Raw genomic sequence first — 22,743 nt, 5'->3', positions numbered from 1 at the left:
CTGAGAACACGGAGATTTTACATGTTTAAACTATGCTATATATACCTGCTATCCAGTGATAAAGTACCCTTTCTCAACTTTGTACAATCTGGTCAAATTCATACTGGGCCTGAGAACATCTGAGTCTGCCTCCTGATCTATAGGCATATATTTTTAATGTGTAAACTAGGCTACATATATACGTGTTATCCGGTGAAACTGTACCCTTTATCAACTTTCTACAATGTTGTTGAATCCATACTGGGCCTGAGAACGGCTGCCAAGCTGTTAAGCAAGCTACAGCACCTGTGGTTTGGACACGTAATTTTTTCAGGAATGACGGTTAGGCCTAACTCTGGAATTGCGGTTGACCTGAACTTACTGGGAAATCATCGTTCGCGGGGAATAATCTGAATCCCAGATCCCCATCACTAACGGAGTTCAGCAGGTTATCTGCACCTGTAAGCAACAAAAGCTGGTCCTTTCAGTGTAGCGTGCATGCAGCCCCGGACATGTACTGGAATGCTAGACCTGTTATTGCTCGATCTCACGTGCCACAGCCTCGCGTATCCCTCTAGTAAGCTTGACGCGTACCGCGGGGCCATGCCGGAGTCTCGGTCGTTAACGGAATAAAGCTGAGAAATCGCTAGCACAACTACAAACGGACATACCACACCACACACAGAATCGACAAAGCTTGCAATCTGTCCATCTTTTCTGTAGCTTGTATGGTAGTGGTTTCCCGGGGGCAGTCCAATTAAGCCACAGGCTCCACTCCTGGTGGTGCCCTTTTGGACATTCCTTTAAGGTTCAGCTTTGCAATCATACTGCCCCCGGAAACCAAAAACTTTGCCTTCAGGGACGCTGTTTGGAGGTTCGTGAGAATAACGTCGCCCGATCAGCAGTCGGCATATGGGTTGCCCTCCCAGGGCTGTGGGGTACTCGGTACCGGGCCGGTGTCAGTGGGATGTGTCACAGCAGCGGTGACCCGGACGGTGGCCCTGGGCGCCCATGTAAATGGTGTGGTATAGTGGTAAAGAGTTTATATAGATAGCTTGACGCCACCTGTGGTGTTCGGCAACATAGATGTTAGGCCGACGCTGCATGCAGATCCTCTGGGACTGATGGTGTTGTGCAGCAAAGATGGTGAAGCTCCCCACAGGTGGAGCTGGAGTCCCAGGGAAGTGTAGATGTAGTGATGGGGGAAAGGCACAGGCGGTGTAGGTGCTGGTACCCAGTTGTAGCGGTGCTGGAATAACTGTAGGACACCAGAGTGTGCAGTTCCAAAACTTTACCCACAGTCTGCAGGTTACACAGATGCCTGCCTCCGTGCTGTGTCCTCCGGGTCAGGACCTCTGCCAACCTCCGGGACGAGAATGGAAAGCTCCCTTCCAACACTCCGCCAACATGTACCTTCCTGAACATCTCCTATCTAGCGCTTGTGGGGGAAGCACTCACAGGACCGTGGTTCACTGAAACGCCTCCTGTCTAACAGATGTTCCTCAGACTTTACTTGTATGGCAGACAGCTGTAGCCTTTTCCTTCTGCCTCACACACGTCGATGCTGGGGCCTCCAACCCTTAGTTGGGTACAGAGCATTTATAGCTGCTACTTCCCCCGGTTTCTGCTGCAGGAACGTCAGTGTCCCTACAAACTCGGAGACCGGAATCCGGACCATGCGCTCCAGCTAGGAGCCTTAACTCTGCTCATCCTCCAGCTCCCCTTCTCACGTCCACACACTTCCCCTTCCCTGCACAGAGTGCCCTAACTTACTTCCTCCCGACCACAGAGAGCTGCTCCTCACCAGTCAGGTTCAGAGGTCTCCCTGCTGGCCTGGAGTGGGAAATGTGTTGTGTGTTGGTTTCACTGCTAGAGAGATCCTTCGTTGCTCCCAAGCTTGACAACACACTCCCTAGGAGGAAGGCAATGCCACAGTGGCGACCGTACTCTTGGGGACGCCACAAGTGCACTGAGGCCCAGCCACTGCTGGATGATGCTGCTGGTACATTGACCCAGACCACTACATTCCCCTCGCACTCTACACAGCCAGAATCTGACCCAGAGGAAACTCAGGTTCCCCTTCCCGCATACTATACCACCTTACACGGTGACAAAGAGGAAGGTGCAGATGAAAGTGCAGGTTCCTTGAGCAGGTGGGGGGCATACTCATGGGCGATGGCACTGGCACAGGGCACCGCATAGTACGCAAAAGTGTCTCTGCCGGTGGGAGGGCCTAAACAGCCAAGTGCAGTGAGATGGAAGATGGGGACGACAAGGAGTTCAGAGTAGTGCAGGGATTCCCTAGCATGGAGACTTATGTAATTGTTTTCAATGTTGGGACAGCAATTTTTGGGGAGCATTATACTCTGGTGAATGATATATGGGGCCCACCATACACTGGAGCATTCCAAAGGTGGACATAAGACACTGGAGCAGCATTTACAGGGCCCATTATACACTAGAGCAGTAGAAATGGGGCCCATTATATATGGAGCATTATTTGGGCCCATAAGACAGTGGAGCTTCATCCATTGGGACCAACATATACTGTAGCATTATGTGGAGCTCATCATATACGGTTTGAAACATTATATGGGAATAATGATTCCGTATGGAGAAATATATGGGCCTCATTACTCTGTATAGCGCACTAAGCGCTGGCCATAATACTGTATGGAGTTATATATTGTCCGTTTTTGGAGGTATTGGAGAATTTAAAATGGATATCAGTCATGAGATGTAAGAAGTGAAGTATTTTTCATTGTACTATACTGCTATTTCTCTGCCATATCGGAGCATCATGAGTTGTGGTATGTGTTAAAGGGGCACTCTTTGGCCCTGGGCCCACGAAAACCTGGAGCCAGCCCTCCCCCCACAACTGTAGCCAAATAACCCCCATTTTTCAGTGCATAACTAGTATTATGAAGTTAATTAAGGTTGACAAGCTTCAGTAACAAGAATTTATGCTTTTGGCATTCAAATGGGCACTGTTGGTGTGTTTCCTGTCCTCCTCTCACTGCCGACTTTAATTCTCCATTGACTTACATTGGGTTTCGTGTTTCGGGACGACCCCGACTTTTCCCTATAGTCGGCCGATTTTGCTCGACCCGACTTTTGGAAAAGTCGGGTTTCATGAAACGAAACTCGACCCTAAAAAACCAAAAGTCGCTCAACACTAATTATGCCCCATATGCTGCCCTCATAAGGTGCTCCATAGATTATGCCCCCATATGCTGCTCCATAAGATGCTCCATAGATTATACCCCATATGCTGCCCCCATAAGATGCTCCATAGATTATGCCCCTATAAGATGCTCCATAGATTTTGCCCCATAAGATGTTCCATAGATTATGCCCCCATATGCTGCTCCATAAGATGCTCCATAGATTATGCCCCCATATGCTTCCCCATAAGATTTCCCATAGATTATGCCCCCATATGCTGCTCCATATATTATGCTCCCATATGCTGCTCTATATATTATGCCCCATATGCTGCCCTCATAAGATGCTCCATAGATTATGCCCCCATATGCTGCTCCATAAGATGCTCCATAGATTATACTCCATATGCTGCCCCCATAATATGCTCCATAGATTATGCCCCCATAAGATGCTCCATAGATATGCCCCATATGCTGCCCTATATGCTGCTCTATATATTATGCCCCCATATTCTGCTCCATAGATTATGCCCCCATATGCTGCGGCAAAAAAAAATAAAAAATGACATACTCACCTCTTGTCGCTGGGAGCCACGTGTCGCCACTGGCTCAGGACCCGGCACCAGAGATATTCACCTGTCCCGGTTCCAACGCTGCTCACTGCTGTCTGCACGTCCTCTGCCAGTGAAATGTTATTTATTAAGTTTTTTTGTGTGACATCTCTGAGATTTAAGGGCATGAAAATTCAAAGTTGGAAAATTGTGAAATTTTGCCACTATCAGGAAGTATAATATTTCACGAGATCCAAGAAGTAATAGGTGGCACTAGAGTTCTAGTCCTCTTTCTCTCTGAAGAAGAGACAATTTGCATAATTAGAATATTTCACAAGAAAACATTGTCAGAATCACCGGGATCCATGGAAGCGTTCCAGAGTTAATACCTCATAAAGGGACAGTGGTCACTATTGTAAAAATTGGCCTGGTCATTAACATGCAAACCACCCTTGCGGGTAAAGGGGTTAAGGGGATAAAACTTTGCTAGGTGTGCCACAGGATGAAGTCCTTAGCTCAGGCCATGAGGGCTACTTAAACAGTATAGAACTGTGCCCTAGATGGAGATCAAAAGATGCAATGCCACAGCAAGTAGTGCGCGGCCTTCATCAAATGGACTTAAAGAGTACTAGTGAGGAGTCGTTCAGATGCACCTCAGCCAGTGATGTCCTCACAAGTGAACTGGGAGCTGAGAAATCTGATAGACCGCAGCCCATCTTAACTCGTATGGTCCTCATAGCGTATGATAGGTCTTCCCAAAATGGTTTGCTGGACTATTATAGCTTATACCAAAAGTTATGTACTGCCACATGTAACCGGAAAGTTCCTGACTGCATAATGTAGAAGAAGCATTCATAAAGTGTTGTGCCTGCTATCTGATGTACTGTATATACTTCTCATCAAGTTCTTGTTAAGTAAAGAAAAGTTTATTTTGATCTCCTTCATTCATCTCTATACCATCTGGGCCGGGCCTGCCAAGTACAGCAGCAGCATGTGGTCTACAAGGTCGAGAGCTATGACTCACATACACACGGTTCCTACACTGTTGCTTTCAAATACTAATACTGACATGCCCAAATCTTAAGTGAAAGATTAAATGGGAATCATGAACATGGGCCACTCCCAAGTGAATCTGGGAGTTGAAAGCTCCTGATCCACCATTCAGCCTTCGCCTATGAGTCTGAGACTCCATGCACTACAGGCACAATAACGTCACTACATCATACCTGTAGTATGGAGCCTCAGTACTCACACTGCACAGACCGGAGAAATGAACCTCGGGAACAGGATTGGGTGAGTAGTGTGTGGTTTGTTTTTTTTGGGGTATCATATTAAGTGAAGGGCTGGGGGGCCCTGATATTGTGAGGGGTCCGTGGGGGCCATCATACTGTGTGGGAGCCCTTATTCTGAGCTATATGAGCACACAGGAGAACAATTTCCTGGTGATGAGACTCATATGTATAAGTAAGTGAGAAAAATCTAGAATTATGCTTTTTGGGTCTCCACAAATTGCATTAAAATACAATAACAGGAAATCAAAAATCATATCAGCAACAAAATGGTATCAATAAAAATGTCGGCTCAGAGCACAAAAAATAAGCTCTCACCCAGCCCCAGAGCCCAAAAAAAAGAGACGCCACGGGTCTCGGAAAATGGCAACTTCAGTTTTTTAATAAACTTTGGATTTTTTCATTACATGAAGGGAACCTGTCAGCAGGATTGTGCACAGTAACCTACACACAGTGTCAGGTCGGCGCCCATATACTGAATAAAATCATACCTTTGGTGATTAAGTCCATCTTGTGGCTGTTTCTTAATCTTTACAGTCAGTTTTGTGTTAATGATATACTCGTGCCCTAAGGCGGGATTCATGTATGTGGTGCCCTGATTATATATTCATAATGCAGACTGTTGACAGGTCACTGCTCCCTCACTGACCTGCCCCCTAGTTTACATAATCAATACCATCACATACTGAGCATAAAAAAAAAACACTTCTGCAGGAAGGTGCCGACCTTGTTGTCTGTGGCCTAAAATATATAGGCTTTATTAGTAGATGTAAAGAAGGAAACTAAATACTGTAATATAATAAATCTCCTCATATGTTTCCCTTATTATCTCCAGTAATTGTATTATTACACAGGATTTTTATAATGTTACATCGTCTCATCTTCTTCTCATTCAGGTCTCTACAATATCGGATCTTCTCGATGAAGATCTTCTACATAAGAATATTTTCCTGATTTACCCATCAAAGATGGATATGGACAGGGACAAGATGGCGGAGAGGATATTACACCTCACCCTAGAGATCCTCTTCCGGCTTACTGGAGAGGTGAGAGATTCTGATGACGTCACATTACATCATTCTTATCTATGGGAATAACAGATGGACAGAACTGGAGAGGTGAGGACTCTGGAAATGTCTGTAGTGAGATTTATTAATGTGTCTCTCCATAACCAGGATTACACAGTAGTGAAGAAGACCTCTAGTGAGCGCTGTCAGGACCCTGTGTCTGAGGGATGGGGAAGAACCCTGAGCCCAATCACGGGGCCTCCACCTCACCCCCTGCTACATGAGGCCATCAATGACCAGAAGATTCTAGACCTCACCTACAAGATGATTGAGCTGCTGACTGGAGAGGTGACACTTCTGGGAATGCTGGGACATTAAACAGTAACGCTATGAAGGGATCAGGGGCATGATGGTATCATTGTATGTGTCAGGTTCCAATAAGGTGTCAGGATGTCGCCATCTATTTCTCCATGGAGGAGTGGGAGTATTTAGAAGGAAACAAAGATCTGTACAAGAACGTCATGATGGAGGTTCCCCAGCCCCTCACATCACCAGGTAATAGACAGGACTAAATACACACGGCCTATAATTATCTGTATGTAAAGAATGAATTCAGTCCCTGTATGTGTTTCCTCCAGTTCTATACAGTAAGATGACAACACCAGAAAGATGTCCCCGTCTTCTTCTTCCACAGGACTGTAAACAAGGAGATCCCAATGCCCCTCAGGATCATCAGGTAGATGGAGAGAAGGTGTCATGAGATCTCCCCTATGATGTGTAGATGGCTGTGAAGGTCTTCTGCTCAGTTTTGTTTTATCCAACACCATTATATGGTTTATACTTGTGTAATGAGAACGGTGGAGATGGCAGGATTAGAGCTGATCATAGATGTGACTTCTTCATCTGTCTGTGGCTTTTACAATATTTGTTTCAGGGTGAAGACCTGACCTATATTAATACTATAGAGACATATGTGAGGTGTGATGAGCAGTATAAAGAGATTACTACATATGGCTACCCAGGTGAGTAGTAACCACTACATGCAGAGAAGTTACAAATTCTTCTCAGTCCCCGGGTGTGGCTGCTTTACCGATGGTGTAGTCCGGACGTATCACCATTTTCACCATTTTGCCTCCCAACTACAACATACTCCTAGACCCAAAACTGTTCAAATGACTTTAGCCATTGAAAGCCCTTTTCTATAGAACTTACCACCTAGAATACCCACCTACCCTCTGGGATTAGAAGGTTCTGACCATTACCTGCCCAGATCTGTAAACTACAAAGCCAAGTGACAGTGTTTGTAGAATGTGCTGACAAGTTAGAAAATCACTTGAAGAAAAGTATTATGATGGGCCTGTATGAGAACCCTGATATTTTATTGGCTGAATCTACCTTCTCTTCCTTTTGTGCTGCTGAACGTGCCCATATGGTCCTTACAAGACCAGGTCCAGTCTTTCTGGAGAAACTTTGCGTTTATGATCGACAACATTAAATGTGCAATGAGGCCAAGTGTGAATTTCCCTTTAGCCTGAATTTTCAATTTGTATTAAAAGTAACTAATTTCAAGGAGGATTGTGATAAACTACAGGAAAAATATTACACCTGTGCCATGATATATCCCTAAGCTGTGCGTGGCTGATGGCTGTAATATACACTGCTCAAAAAATAAAGGGAACAATTAACCAACAGAATATAACTTCAAGTAAATCAAACTTCTGTGAAATCAAACTGTCTACTTAGGGAGCAACACTGATTGACAATCAATTTCACATGCTGTTGTGCAAATGGAATAGACAACAGATGGAAATTATTGGCAATTATCAAGACACCCTCAATAAAGAAATGGTTCTGCAGGTGGGGACCACAGACCACATCTCAGTACCAATGCTTTCGGGCTGATGTTTTGGTCACCTTTGAATGTTGGTTGTGTTTTCACACTCGTGGTAGCATGAGACGGACTCTACAACCCACACAAGTGGCTCAGGAAGTGCAGCTCATCCAGGATGGCACATCAATGCGATCTGTGGCAAAAAGGTTTGCTGTGTCTGTCAGCGTAGTGTCCAGAGGCTTGAGATGCTACCAGGAGACAGGCCAGTACACCAGAAGATGTGGAGGGGGCTGTAGGAGGGCAACAACACAGCAGCAGGACAGCTACCTCCGCCTTTGTGCAAGGAGGAACAGGAGGATCACTGCCAGAGCCCGGCAAAATGACCTCCAGCAGACCACAAATGTGCATGTATCTGCACAAACAGTTAGAAACCGACTCCATGAGGATTGTCTTAGTGCCTGACGTCCACAGATGAGGGTTGTGCTCACAGCCCAACACCGTGCAGGATGCTTGGTATTTGCCACAGAACTCCAGGATTGGCAAATTCGCCACTGGTGCCCTGTGCTCTTCACAGAAGAAAGCAGGTTCACACTGAGCACATGTGACAGACGTGACAGAGTCTGGAGATGCCATGGAGAGCAATCTGCTGCTTGCAACATCCTTCAGCATGACCGGTTTGGCAGTGGGTCAGTAATGGTGTGGGGTGGCATTTCTTTGGAGGGCAGCACAACCCTCCATGTGCTCGCCAGAGGTAGCCTGACTGCCATTAGGTACCAAGATGAGATCCTCAGACCCCTTGTAAGACCATATGCTGGTGCGGTTGGCCCTGGGTTCCTCCTAATGCCAGAACAATGCCATACCTCATGTGGCTGGAGTGTGTCAGCAGTTCCTGCAAGATGAAGGCATTGAAGCTATTGACTGGGACATTATGTCTCGCTCCATCCACCAACATCACGTTGCACCACAGATTGTCCAGAAGTTGGCGGATGCTTTAGTCCAGGTCTGGGAGGAGATCCCTCAGGAGACCATCCGCCGTCTCATCAGGAGCATGCCCAGGCGTTGTACAGTAGGGAGGTCATACAGGCACGTGGAGGCCACATACAATACTGAGCATCTTTTCCTTGTCATGAGGCATTTCCACTGAAGTTGGATCAGCCTGCAATTTGATTTTCCACTTTGATTTTGAGTATCATTCCAAATCCAGACCACCATGGGATATTCATTTTGATTTACAATGATAATTGTTATGTTTTATTATTCTGAACACATTCCACTATGCAATGAATAAAAATTTGCAGCTAGAATATTTTATTCAGAGATATCTAGGATGTGTTATTTTAGTGTTCCCTTTATTTTTTTAGCAGTGTACATTTCTTCATGCCTGCAGGAAATGTGTTGGCATGGCTTGAGCCCTGGTTTCATGGATTCACTCCACGTCATAAATTCCATTATGTTTTCGATCCTGAGGAATCAAGATTACTGCACAATCTCTCCTGAAATGGGGAGCAATATTATTTTGTCTACTCTTCTGGTCAGGACTCACAGTAGCTCAAATGATCCACCATAAATGAGTGCAACTCTGATTTAGTGTTGGAGTTGTTGTTGGGGATGTAACATATTTTATTATTTTTTATAATTGTATGTCTTTTTTTACCTGTTCATTCTGTATGATAGTTTGATTGTGGTGGGATTGTCCTGCCTCACTTATGTGAGTCTGTAACTCCCAGATAGTCTTAAAAAAAAGCTCTCCATCGCCTCTTCCAAATGCCTTAAAGCTCAATTTAAAGTGAACCTGTCAGCAGGATTGTGCACAGTAACCTACAGACACTGTCAGGTAAGCACCATTATACTGATTACATTGATATCTGGTGATGAAATCCGTCTTGTGGTTGTTGTTTAATTTTTTTTGTAGTTTTCAGTTAATGAGATTCTCGTGCTCTGGGGTGTGGCTGTGGGTCGAGCTGTGGGCGGGGTTTTAGCTGGTGCCCTGCTTAAATATATATCTGTATTGAGTTATGACAGGTCACTGATCCCTCAGTGACCTGCCCCCTATTTTACGTAATGCATATAATAGTGTTGATATTATGTTGATAATGCCTATAATATTGTGTCTATTGTGAGGCTTATAAAAAAAAAATTACATCCAGCAAAATGACACCAGTGGCGTCTCTCCAGTATCATCTATCTCGTACTTATAGATGCTACTGTGCAGGTGCCACCATCGCCGGTGACATTATGTTGGATGCAATTATTTTTCTAAGCCTCACAATAGCCATAATATTATAGGCATTATCAACAATAATATCAACACTATTATATGCATTATGTAAAAATGGGGGGCAGGTCACTCTGGGATCAGTAACCTGTCATAAGCCAATACAGATCCACATGTAATCAGAGCACCACATAAAGCCCCGCCCACAGCCCCGCCCCAGAGCACAAGAATCTCATTAACTGAAAACTACAAATAAAGATTAAGCAAGAACCACAAGACGGATTTCATTTGGTATCAAAGTATCATTGTAATCAGTATAACAGCGCAGACGTGACAGTGTCTGTAGGTTACTGTGCACAAACATAGTAACATAGTTAGCAAGGCCGAAAAAAGACATTTGTCCATCCAGTTCAGCCTATATTCTGCCAGAATGAATTGCCAGATCTACGTCCTTCTACATAAGCTAATAACTGTAAGATACAATATTGTTAAGCTCCAGGAAGACATCAAGGCCTCTCTTGAACCCTCGACTGAGTTCGCCATCACCACCTCCTCAGACAAGGAATTCCAGATTCTCACTGCCCTAACAGTAAAGAATGCTCTACTATGTTGGTGGAAAAACCTTCTCTCCTCCAAACGCAGAGAATGCCCCTTATGACATCACCTTCCTTGGTATAAACAGATCCTCGGAGAGATATTTGTATTGTCCTCTTATATACTTATACTTGGTTATTAGATCGCCCCTCAGTCGTCTTTTTTCTAGACTAAATAATCATAATTTTGCTAATCTCTCTGAGATTAGCAAATCTGTAGTTCCACCATCCCCTTTATTAATTTTGTTGCCCTCGTTTATACTCGCTCTAGTTCCATTATATCCTTTATGAGCACTGGTGCCCAAAACTGTACACAGTACTCCATGTGCAGTCTAACCAGGGATTTGTACAGAGGCAGTATAATGCTCTCATCATGTGTATCAGACCTCTTTTAATGCACCCCAAGATCCTGTTTGCCTTGGCAGCCGCTGCCTGGCACTGGCTGCTCCAGGTAAGTTTATCATTAACTAGGATCCCCAAGTCCAACTCCATTTCAGATTTTCATTCATTCTTGGAACGAACAAGATGGCGGCATTACAACAGTTATCTTTTTCCATTTTTCAACAACTTTCTCTTTTTAGAGTATGGATGCTGGTTGGAGAGTAATGCTCAACTTGTCTCTTCAGAATTCACTGTAGGTGTTTGACTGGTTTTACATCAGGAGGCATACTTGGCCACTGAATCATTTTCACCTTGTTCTTTTTCAAAAATAGAACAGTGGCATTAGTTGTGCGTTTTAGATCATTGTCATGTAGAAAAAGTACACATCTACCAAGGCCACAGAGTGATCATAGTTAGCGATGGGTGAGAACTAAAATGCTCAGGTGCTCGTTGCTCTGGTCAAGCAAATTGGAATGCTTGGGTGCTCGACCCGACAAACGAGCCCAATGTAAGTCTATGGGAAACTCGAGCATTTTTCCAGTGGTCCCCCCTGGCGGTCTGCAGAGGGACTAGAAATTGTGGAAATTGATGGGAACAGTGCTCAAATGACAAGAGAACAGCATGGGGAAGACCCCTGGAAGCAATTCTGACTTCCAGGTCACTGCTGTGAATAATATTGTCAGGGTCTTACACCACATTTACAGACTCACAATAAAACATACAAAAACGAAATCAAAATGAATTTTCCTGAGAAATATGTTAATCCTGCTGACAAGTTCCCTTTAAGACATCTCAGCTCTGCACTATTATACACAGTTCTCCTTAAATGTGTAATATTTCTTCCTGAAACTCATCTGACAGAAAATATTGAACCTAGCGATGTTATTGTCTATAGTCACAGTTTTTGACTACAGTAGTTAGTGTCCAAAATACGCTGATCAAATTATTTTCCAACTTCGCACAATACCCTATACACGTTTGTACACTACTGTCTGTACATATGGCAGTGTTCAGAAGGGAAGGAGCAAGACAATCAAAGACAAAAAGGAGCAAGACTTGAAAGACAATAACACATCTACTGAAATGATCAAACTCAACAGTCTTCATCAGTAGTAAATGAGTAGCTAGTGGTGAAACCTCTCTGGTGTAATTTAGCTATTTGAATGCAGATCTAGCTGTAATAGTTTGCAGACACAATGTATTGGGAGCACTGTAAGTGATCACCTGGCAGCTCAAAAGATGTCCACCATAAATATGCTTGGCACTATCTTCTCTGCTTTCCATATCCCAAGGATTGCCTTGCTCATCGCCCTTTAACACCCTTACATGCATCTGGACTTACACCCGGACCCCTAGGCTTGGACCATGGTGTTACCTGCTATTCTGTGGCAGGGCCGCCATCAGGGCATTACAGCCCTTACTGGTGTATGGGGCCCCGTGAATTGGGGGGCCCGGCCGCCCGAGCACGCTGGCAGCCCGGGCTGTGCTCTCAGCCCCCCCCCCCCCGATGATTTGTTCAGGCAGCAGGAAGCAGTGCATTATGGGTCCGGTACAGCCAGCCTCCCATGACGTCACACACTGCTCTGCAGCTCTGCTCCACTTCCTCATTCGGAGCAGAGTGTGCTGCGTGTGTGGTGCCGGTGTGCGTGCACGTGGGTGGCTGGGAGCGGTGGACCGTCGGGCGGCAGACACCAGGAGAGAAGTGGCGGCGGTGTGCGCAGCGGACCAGACGTGGAGGCGGCAGGTGAGTGAGCAGGTGAGTAGTCTCAGGGCAGGGGGGCCCAGCGTAGCCAGCCACAATACAGCAGTCCCACCATAGCCACAGGGCCACAGGACAGGCAGGGGCCAGCAGGGTCCAGCGCAGCCAGCCACAATGCAGCAGTCCCCCCATAGCCACAGGGCCCCAGGACAGGCAGGGGCCAGGGGGGCCCAGCACGGCCAGCAACAGTGCAGCAGTCCCACCACAGTCACAGGGCCCCAGGACAGGCAGGAGCCAAGGGAGGGCCCTGCGCAGCCAGCCACAATGCAACAGTCCCACCACAGCCACAGGACCCCAGGACAGGCAGGGGCCAGGGGGGCCCTGCGCAGCCAGCCACAATGCAACAGTCCCACCACAGCCACAGGGCCCCAGGACAGGCAGGGGCCAGGGGGGCCCTGCGCAGTCAGCCACAATGCAACAGTCCCACCAAAGCCACAGGGCCCCAGGACAGGCAGGGGCCAGGGGGGCCCTGCGCAGCCAGCCACATGACAGCAGTCCCACCACAGCCACAGGGCCCCAGGGCAGGCAGGGGCCAGGGGGGCCCTGCACAGCCATCCGCATGACAGCAGTCCCACCACATCCACAGGGCCCCTGGGCAGGCAGGGGCCAGGGGGGCCCTGCACAGCCAGCCGCACTGCAGCAGTCCCACCACAGTCACAGGGCCCCAGGGGGCAGGCAGGGGGCAGAATATGAGACATGGGGCAGAATGTGAGATGGGGCAGGGGGCAGAATGCGAGACATGGGGGCAGAATGTAAGACGTGGGGGGAGAATGTGAGACACAGGGGGCCGGGGGCAGAATGGAGATGGGGGCAGAATGTGACAGTGAGACACAGGAGAGGCAGAATGGATACGGGGCAGAATGTGACAGACATTGAGACAGAGGGGCAGAATGTCAAACACGGGGCCAGAATGTGACAGTGAGACACAGGAGGGGGCAGAATGGCTATGGGGGCAGAATATGAGACACGGGGGGCAGAATGTGACAGTGAGACATGAGACACGGGGGGCAGAATGTGACAGTGAGACACAGGAAGGGCAGAATGGATATGGGGACAGAATGTGAGACACAGGAGGGGGCAGGATGGGAGACACATGGGGCAGGATGGATACGATGTAGATAGATGGGGCAGGATCAGGAGATCATATGGGGCAGAATGGATACTCATGAGGGCAGGATGAGAGAAAATATGGTCTGTATGGGCCTCTCGGGGGCCTGTGCTGGCCTGCAGGGGGTCTGTGCCGGCTGGCAGTGGTCTGTACGGGCCTGCCGGGGGTCTTGTGTGTGTGCAGGCATCGTCCGATGGGACTACAAGTCCCATCGGGCGATGCCTGCTACACTGACAGTGATTGACACATTAGCCAATGATGGGACAGTAGTAGTCCCATCATCCGGCTAATGTGTTGAATGTAAAAAAAAAAACATACTACATACATACTACATACATACTACATATATACTACATTCATACAACATACATATATACTACATACATACAACATACAGTGGGGCAAAAAAGTATTTAGTCAGTCAGCAATAGTGCAAGTTCCACCACTTAAAAAGATGAGAGGCGTCTGTAATTTACATCATAGGTAGACCTCAACTATGGGAGACAAACTGAGAAAAAAAAATCCAGAAAATCACATTGTCTGTTTTTGTTTCATTTTATTTGCATATTATGGTGGAAAATAAGTATTTGGTCAGAAACAAAATTTCATCTCAATACTTTGTGATATATCCTTTGTTGGCAATGACAGAGGTCAAACGTTTTCTGTAAGTCTTCACAAGGTTGCCACACATTGTTGTTGGTATGTTGGCCCATTCCTCCATGCAGATCTCCTCTAGAGCAGTGATGTTTTTGGCTTTTCACTTGGCAACACGGACTTTCAACTCCCTCCAAAGGTTTTCTATAGGGTTGAGATCTGGAGACTGGTAGGCCACTCCAGGACCTTGAAATGCTTCTTACGAAGCCACTCCTTCGTTGCCCTGGCGGTGTGCTTTGGATCATTGTCATGTTGAAAGACCCAGCCACGTTTCATCTTCAATGCCCTTGCTGATGGAAGGAGGTTTGCACTCAAAATCTCACGATACATGGCCCCATTCATTCTTTCATGTACCCGGATCAGTCGTCCTGGCCCCTTTGCAGAGAAACAGCCCCAAAGCATGATGTTTCCACCACCATGCTTTACAGTAGGTATGGTGTTTGATAGATGCAACTCAGTATTCTTTTTCCTCCAAACACAAGTTGTGTTTCTACCAAACAGTTCCAGTTTGGTTTCATCAGACCATAGGACATTCTCCCAAAACTCCTCTGGATCATCCAAATGCTCTCTAGCAAACTTCAGACGGGCCCGGACATGTACAGGCTTAAGCAGTGGGACACGTCTGGCACTGCAGGTTCTGAGTCCATGGTGGCGTAGTGTGTTACTTATGGTAGGCCTTGTTACATTGGTCCCAGCTCTCTGCAGTTCATTCACTAGGTCCCCCCGCGTGGTTCTGGGATTTTTGCTCACCGTTCTTGTGATCATTCTGACCCCATGGGGTGGGATTTTGCGTGGAGCACCAGATCGAGGGAGATTATCAGTGGTCTTGTATGTCTTCCATTTTCTAATTATTGCTCCCACAGTTGATTTCTTCACTCCAAGCTGGTTGGCTATTGCAGATTCAGTCTTCCCAGCCTGGTGCAGGGCTACAATTTTGTTTCTGGTGTCCTTTGACAGCTCTTTGGTCTTCACCATAGTGGAGTTTGGAGTCAGACTGTTTGAGGGTGTGCACAGGTGTCTTTTTATACTGATAACAAGTTTAAACAGGTGCCATTACTACAGGTAATGAGTGGAGGAAAGAGGAGACTCTTAAAGAAGAAGTTACAGGTCTGTGAGAGCCAGAAATCTTGATTGCTTGTTTCTGACCAAATACTTATTTTCCACCATAATATGCAAATAAAATGAAACAAAAACAGACAATGTGATTTTCTGGATTTTTTTTTCTCAGTTTGTCTCCCATAGTTGAGGTCTACCTATGATGTAAATTACAGACGCCTCTCATCTTTTTAAGTGGTGGAACTTGCACTATTGCTGACTGACTAAATACTTTTTTGCCCCACTGTACATACTACATATATACATGCTACATACATGCTACATACATACTACATATATACAACATACATACATACATACATGCTACATATATACAACATACATATATACTACATACTACATACATGCTACATATATACTACATTCATACAACATACATATATACTACATACTACATATATACTACATACAACATACATACATACTACATAATACATACATGCTTCATATATACATTCATACAACATACATATATACTACATACTACATACATGCTACATATATACTACATTCATACAACATACATACATACTACATACTACATACATGCTTCATATATACTACATTCATACAACATACACACTACATACAACATACATACATAGTACATACATACTACATACATGCTACATATATACTACATTCATACAACATACATACACTCACTGGCCACTTTATTAGGTACACCTGTCCAACTGTGTGTTAAGACTTAATTTCTAATCAGCCAATCACATGGCGGCAACTCAGTGCATTTAGGCATGTAGACATGGTCAAGACAATCTCCTGCAGTTCAAACCGAGCATCAGTATGGGGAAGAAAGGTGATTTGAGTGCCTTTGAACGTGGCATGATTGTTGGTGCCAGAAGGGCTGGTCTGAGTATTTCAGAAACTGCTGATCTACTGGGATTTTCACGCACAACCATCTCTAGGGTTTACAGAGAATGGTCCGAAAAAGAAAAAAAATCCAGTGAGCGGCAGTTCTGTGGCCGGAAATGCCTTGTTGATGCCAGAGGTCAGAGGAGAATGGGCAGATTGGTTCGAGCTGATAGAAAGGCAACAGTGACTCAAATTGCCACCCGTTACAACCAAGGTAGGCAGAAGAGCATCTCTGAACGCACAGTGCGTCGAACATTGAGGCAGATGGGCTACAGCAGCAGAAGACCACACTGGGTACCACTCCTCTCAGCTAAGAACAGGAAACTGAGGCTACAATTTGCACAAGCTCATCGAAATTGGACAGTAGAAGATTGGAAAAACGTTGCCTGGTCTGATGAGTCTCGATTTCTGCTGCGACATTCGGATGGTAGGGTCAGAATTTGGCGTAAACAACATGAAAGCATGGATCCATCCTGCCTTGTATCAACGGTTCAGGCTGGTGGTGGTGGTGTCATGGTGTGGGGAATTTTTTCTTGGCACTCTTTGGGCCCCTTGGTACCAATTGAGCATCGTTGCAACGCCACAGCCTACCTGAGTATTGTTGCTGACCATGTCCATCCCTTTATGACCACAATGTACCCAACATCTGATGGCTATTTTCAGCAGGATAATGCGCCATGTCATAAAGCTCGAATCATCTCAGATTGGTTTCTTGAACATGACAATGAGTTCACTGTACTCAAATGGCCTCCTCAGTCACCAGATCTCAATCCAATAGAGCATCTTTGGGATGTGGTGGAACGGGAGATTCGCATCAGGGATGTGCAGCCGACAAATCTGTGCCAACTGTGTGATGCCATCATGTCAATATGGTCCAAAATCTCTGAGGAATGCTTCCAGCACCTTGTTGAATCTCTGCCACGAAGAATTGAGGCAGTTCTGAAGGCAAAAGGGGGTCCAACCCGTTACTAGCATGGTGTACCTAATAAAGTGGCCAGTGAGTGTATATACTACATACAACATACATACATACTACATTCATACAACATACATACTACATACAACATACATACATAGTACGTACATACTACATATATACTACATTCATACAACATACATATATACTACATACATGCTACATATATGCTACATTCATACAACATACATATATACTACATACATACATACAACATGCTACAGACATACAACATACATACTGCATACAATACATTCATGCAATACATACATAGACATACAGTACATATAACATAGAGTGCATACTCACCAATACTTGTCACTTTGATCCCCGAAGCCAGTGTCATCTAAGGAAAAATATGAAAATAACAAATCACCAAATACTCCCTGATCCGCAGAAATGCACGAGTGAGTGTCCCACGCCGATCTCCCGTGGAGAGCAGCAGCATCAGCTGATGCGACCGCTCTCTACGGGGCTCAGGAATCCAGTGTCGGGAGGTAGGTATCCTTCCGCACTGTATTCCTCCGCCACTGTAAAAAAAATAGTCCCTGGTCTCACTTTATGGCAAATGCTGTGTGGGAACTTTTTCACACAGCAATGCCAAAAGTGTGTGAAAAAGTGTAGTATGTATGTAGTACAGGTGGCAAGAAGAATAGTCAGGTAACTGGGTCAGAACCAGAAGGACAGAATACAGAATCAGAAGACACGAGAACAGTCAGTAAACGGGCCATGGTCAAACAGGAAACAAATACACAAGCTTCATGCTGAGCACAGAGGATTTAACCAGAGGAGAACAACGACAATATGCTTTGAGCTTTAGTAGGGTGTGGTACTTTCCAATTGGCTGAAGTAGGGAGCAGATTACTCCAGCTGGACAGCAGGAACAGATCCCAGATGAGATTGGACACATCATATGCAGAAGCCCTAATGACAGAAAACCAGAATAGTTGAAATCCCCATAAAGTGATTCCATTTTATAAATTAATTCACTGAGGGTTGTAACCCTTAGGAGGAGTGAATATTTGACTCCACAGCAACTTTCCGGAAATTAACACGCAGTGGATGTTGGTGATTGAAGATTACACATTTGCCATTTTACTACCCAACACATAGTGCCCAGTTTGTGCTGCAGGAGACACACACCACAAATTAAGCGGATTCTTCTCACTATAATATTGCTAAATACAGGGATCCTAAATGTTGTCTGAGCACACCGCAAGACTCTGAAGTGAGAGAGGATTTTGCTGGATTGGATTATAGAAACCTTTTTGCTTTTCAAAAGCCTTTGAGTCACTAATAGTGTGGGAACCTCTATGTTTCCATTTACTGATGATGGACCTGAGTAGTAACTTGTTTTTTATGAGATGAGAATTTTTTACTGTTTTTGCCTACATAACATTGATTGGTTTCTTATAATTCTATATTTGGGAAGCAGAATGAACAAACAGTTGAACACCACACACTACTGGTTCACCCAACAAGGTTTTCTATTAGACTGTGAACTGTCATTGTCTAGGTAAATAATTAAAGTTTTTTACATAACATGCCATATTTATTGACAGTTTAAGTAGAAATGTTCAAAAATATAAAACTCAAGGATCTTTTATTAAAAAAAATAATGTTTTTTATCTTAGCAGATGACTGTACCAGGAGATCAGAGGGACAGCGGACATCTTCAATTTTTAAATGTGATGCTCTTGAGATTACACAGGATACAACTGAAGTGACTGCTGTTACTCCAGATATATCATCATCCCTTCACAGCAAAGATCGGTCATCTGATCCTATAAAACAGGTCCCATCTTCTGATTCATTACCGACTACTAAGGAAGATCAAAGTCACAAAAGAGCCATTAAAAAACAAACTGCTCCTAAATCAAAGAGGTCATTTTCTTGTTCAGAATGTGGGAAATATTTTATATGGCAATCACATTTTGTTAGGCACCAGAGAACCCACACAGGGGAGAAGCCTTTTTCATGTTCAGAATGTGGGAAATGTTTTAACCGGAAATGCAGTCTTGTTATACACCAGAGAACTCACACAGTGCAGAAGCCTTTTTCTTGTTCAGAATGTGGAAAATGTTTTAACCGGAAATCGGTTCTTGATAGCCACCAGAGAACTCATACAGGGGAGAAGCCTTTTTGCTTTTCAGAATGTGGGAAATGTTTTACAAAGGAATCACATTTGGTTAAGCACCAGAGAACTCACACAGAGGAGAAGCCTTTTTCCTGTTCAGAATCTGGGATATGTTTTAACCGGAAAGAGCATCTTGTTAAACATCAGAGCAGTCACACAGGGGAGAAGCCTTTTTCATGTTCAGAATGTGAGAAATGTTTTACACAGAAATCACATTTGACTAACCACCAGAGAACTCATACAGGGGAGATGCCTTTTTCCTGTTCAGAATGTGGAATATGTGTTTCAAAGAAATCAGATTTGGTTAAGCACCAGAGAACTCACACAGTGGATTTTCAATGCAATCCGCAATTGCTGTGCCCATGCTGTGGATTTTTCCACTGCGGAATCGCATTGCGGTAAAATCTGCAGTATGTCCATTAATTTTCCAGAGTCGTGGTGATTCTGCCACCATAGGATTGCATTGAAACGCTCACTTTACCCATGTGGCCATGCCCACCATGCAAAAAGTGAGCGTTTCATGTGCGGATGGTACCCAGGGTCTGGAGGAGAGGAGGCTCTCCTCCAGGCCCTGGGTACCATATTCCTCTAAAAACTAGAATTAAAATAAAAAAATGGGGATATACTTACCCTCTTGTCGGCCCCCGGAGTCCTCCCGGCCCTCAGCGGCACTGCCAGCAAGTTGCGTTCCCAGGGATGCATTGCGCAAATGACCTCTGATGACTGCTTCATCAGAGGTCATTCGCGCAATGGGAACGGAACTTGCTGGCAGCGCCGCTGAGGGCCGGGAGGACTCCGGGGGCCGACAAGAGGGTAAGTATATCCCCATTTTTTATTTTTTTTTGCATAGGCAGCATCAATAGTAAAAAGTTGGTCACACTTGTCAAGCACAAGGCTTGACAAGTGTGACCAACCTGTCAATCACTTTTCCAAGCGATGCTTCAAATCGCTTGGAAAAGCACTAGCATTCTGCAAGCTAAAAACGCTTGCAAAACGCTTGTGTTTTGCGGAAAATCGTAAGCAAATTCCACATGCTTTTTACCCGCGGCAAAAGTGGCAGAAATGCTGCGTGGGCACTGGGCACATTTTGCTGTTATGGTTTGAGGGTGCCATGTCACATTATCAGAGGTCCCAGAACAGCAGAACCCTCCAATAAGAGACACCATTTTACAAACTCCTGTTCTCAATTAGTTCATCTTTGTCCCAGAATTTTATATCATTGGGCGATGAAGAAAAAATAATTATTTTTTACCACTAAATTGTTTTACATTTTTACAAGGGGAAATGGGTAAAAATGGCACCAAAATTTGTCAGACAATTGCAGATGAATGTGGCAATACCCCATATGTGACTGTACAGTACTTCATACCCACACGGCGAGACTTGGGAGGGAAAGAGCGCTATTTGATTCTTGGAGAACACATTTTCTTAGGATACAGTAGGGAAAATAAGTATTTGATACACTGCAGATTTTGCAAGTTTTCCCACCTTCAACTGTGAGAGACAGAATCTAACAATAAAAAACAGAAAATCACATTGTATGATTTTTAAATAATTAATTTGAATTTTATTGCATGAAATAAGTATTTGATACAATAGAAAAACTGGATTTTTGACCCACTCCTCCATACAGATCTTGGCAACATTGAGTTTCAGCTCCCTCCAAAGATTTTCTGTTGGGTTCAGGTCTGGAGACTGGTTAGGTCACTCGAGGATCTTGAAATGCTTCTTAAGTAGTCACTCCATAGTTTCCCTGTCTGTGTGTTTCGGGTCATTGTTCTGCTTGAAGACCCAGCCTCGACCCATCTTCAATGCTCTTATTGAGGGAATATGCTTCATGGTTGGGATGGTGTTCTTGGGCTAATACTCATCCTTCTTGTTCCGCAACACATAGCGTATGGAGTTCATACCAAAAAGTTCACTTTTGGTCTCATCTGACCACATGTCCTTCTCCTATGCCTCCTCTGGTTCATCCAGATGGTCATTGGTGACCTTCAAATGGGCCTGGACGTGGCCTGTTGGCGTGAACAGGGGAACATTGCGTTCAGGGAGGCGGCTTCCTCAGAGCCTGCAGAGTGCAGGCATGAGGAAGCCATGTGCAGCGCCTGTGTCAGATCGCTGATCTGTCACAGCGCTGTGTGATGTGTCAGATCAGCGATCTGATGCATGAGAGTGATGTCCCCCCCCCGGGACAAAGTAATAAAGTTAAAAAAAAAGTGTAAAAAGAATTTATAAAAAATCGCTAAATAAATTTAAAAAAAAATATTCCCTAATAAATTCATTTTTTGGAAATAAAAAAAACAATAAAAGTACACATATTTAGTATTGCCACGTCTGTAACGACCCGCCCTATAAAACTGTCCCATTAGTTAACCCCTTTATTGAACCCCTTAAAATTAAAAAACAAAGCAAAAAAAGTGTTTTATTATCATACCGCCGAATAACAAGTGCAATAATGCGAGATCAAAAAGACGCATATAAATATCCATGCTACCGCTGAAAACGTCATCTTGTCCCACAAAAAACGAGCTGCCATACAGCGTCGTCAGCGAAAAAATAAAAGTTACTGTATAGCTCGCAGAATAAAGCGATGTAAAAATAATTATTTTTTATATAAAATTGTTTTCATTGCATAAAAGCACCAAAACATAAAAAAAGACATAAATGGGGTATCGCTGTAACCGTACTGACCCGAAGAATAAAACCGCTTTATCAATTTTACCGCATCGGAATGGTGTAAATGCACCCCCTCAAAAGAAATTCTTGAAATGCTGGTTTTTGTTCATTCTGCATCCCAAAAATCAGAATAAAAAGTGATCAAAAAAGTCACGTGCCCGAAAATTGTACCAATAAAAATGTCAACTCGTCCCGCAAAAAATAAGACCTCACATTACTCAGTGGGTCAAAATATGGAAAAATTATAGCTCTCAAAATGTGGTGATGCAAAAACTATTTTTACAATAAAAAGCGTCTTTTAGCATATGACAGCTGCCAAACAAAAACCCGCCATAAACAGTAAATCAAACCCCCCTTTATCACCCCCTTAGTTAGGGAAAAATAATAAATTTAAAAAAAATGTATTTATTTTCATTTTCCCATAGGGTTAG

At 44.6% G+C, this 22,743-nt stretch overlaps 3 protein-coding genes across 5 annotated transcripts in view; 2 read left to right on the top strand and 1 right to left on the bottom strand.

Moving 5' to 3' along the window:
• The window catches only part of LOC141047325 (gastrula zinc finger protein XlCGF66.1-like), a 56,750-nt gene extending 36,524 nt beyond the window's left edge, over positions 1-20,226 (top strand). Inside the window, exons 2-7 of the mRNA XM_073542385.1 lie at positions 5,880-6,029; positions 6,159-6,338; positions 6,422-6,545; positions 6,629-6,726; positions 6,925-7,012; positions 19,134-20,226. Of these exons, the coding sequence (XP_073398486.1) occupies positions 5,952-6,029; positions 6,159-6,338; positions 6,422-6,545; positions 6,629-6,726; positions 6,925-7,012; positions 19,134-20,038 (1,473 nt within the window). The 5' untranslated portion in view covers positions 5,880-5,951 and the 3' untranslated portion in view covers positions 20,039-20,226. The remainder of the gene's footprint in view (positions 1-5,879; positions 6,030-6,158; positions 6,339-6,421; positions 6,546-6,628; positions 6,727-6,924; positions 7,013-19,133) is intronic.
• LOC141047286 (uncharacterized) overlaps positions 1-22,743 on the bottom strand; it is a 527,896-nt gene that overhangs the window by 151,647 nt on the left and 353,506 nt on the right. The window lies entirely within an intron of this gene.
• LOC141047344 (uncharacterized) overlaps positions 1-22,743 on the top strand; it is a 549,461-nt gene that overhangs the window by 409,332 nt on the left and 117,386 nt on the right. The gene's annotated exons all lie outside the window — the stretch shown is intronic.

The sequence above is a fragment of the Dendrobates tinctorius genome, unplaced genomic scaffold, assembly GCF_039654945.1.
Source record: "Dendrobates tinctorius isolate UK_male_01 unplaced genomic scaffold, ASM3965494v1 ptg000126l, whole genome shotgun sequence".
NCBI lineage: Eukaryota > Metazoa > Chordata > Amphibia > Anura > Dendrobatidae > Dendrobates > Dendrobates tinctorius.
The sequence above is the reverse complement of the archived record's forward strand: the minus strand, read 5'-3'. Positions and strand labels throughout refer to the sequence as shown.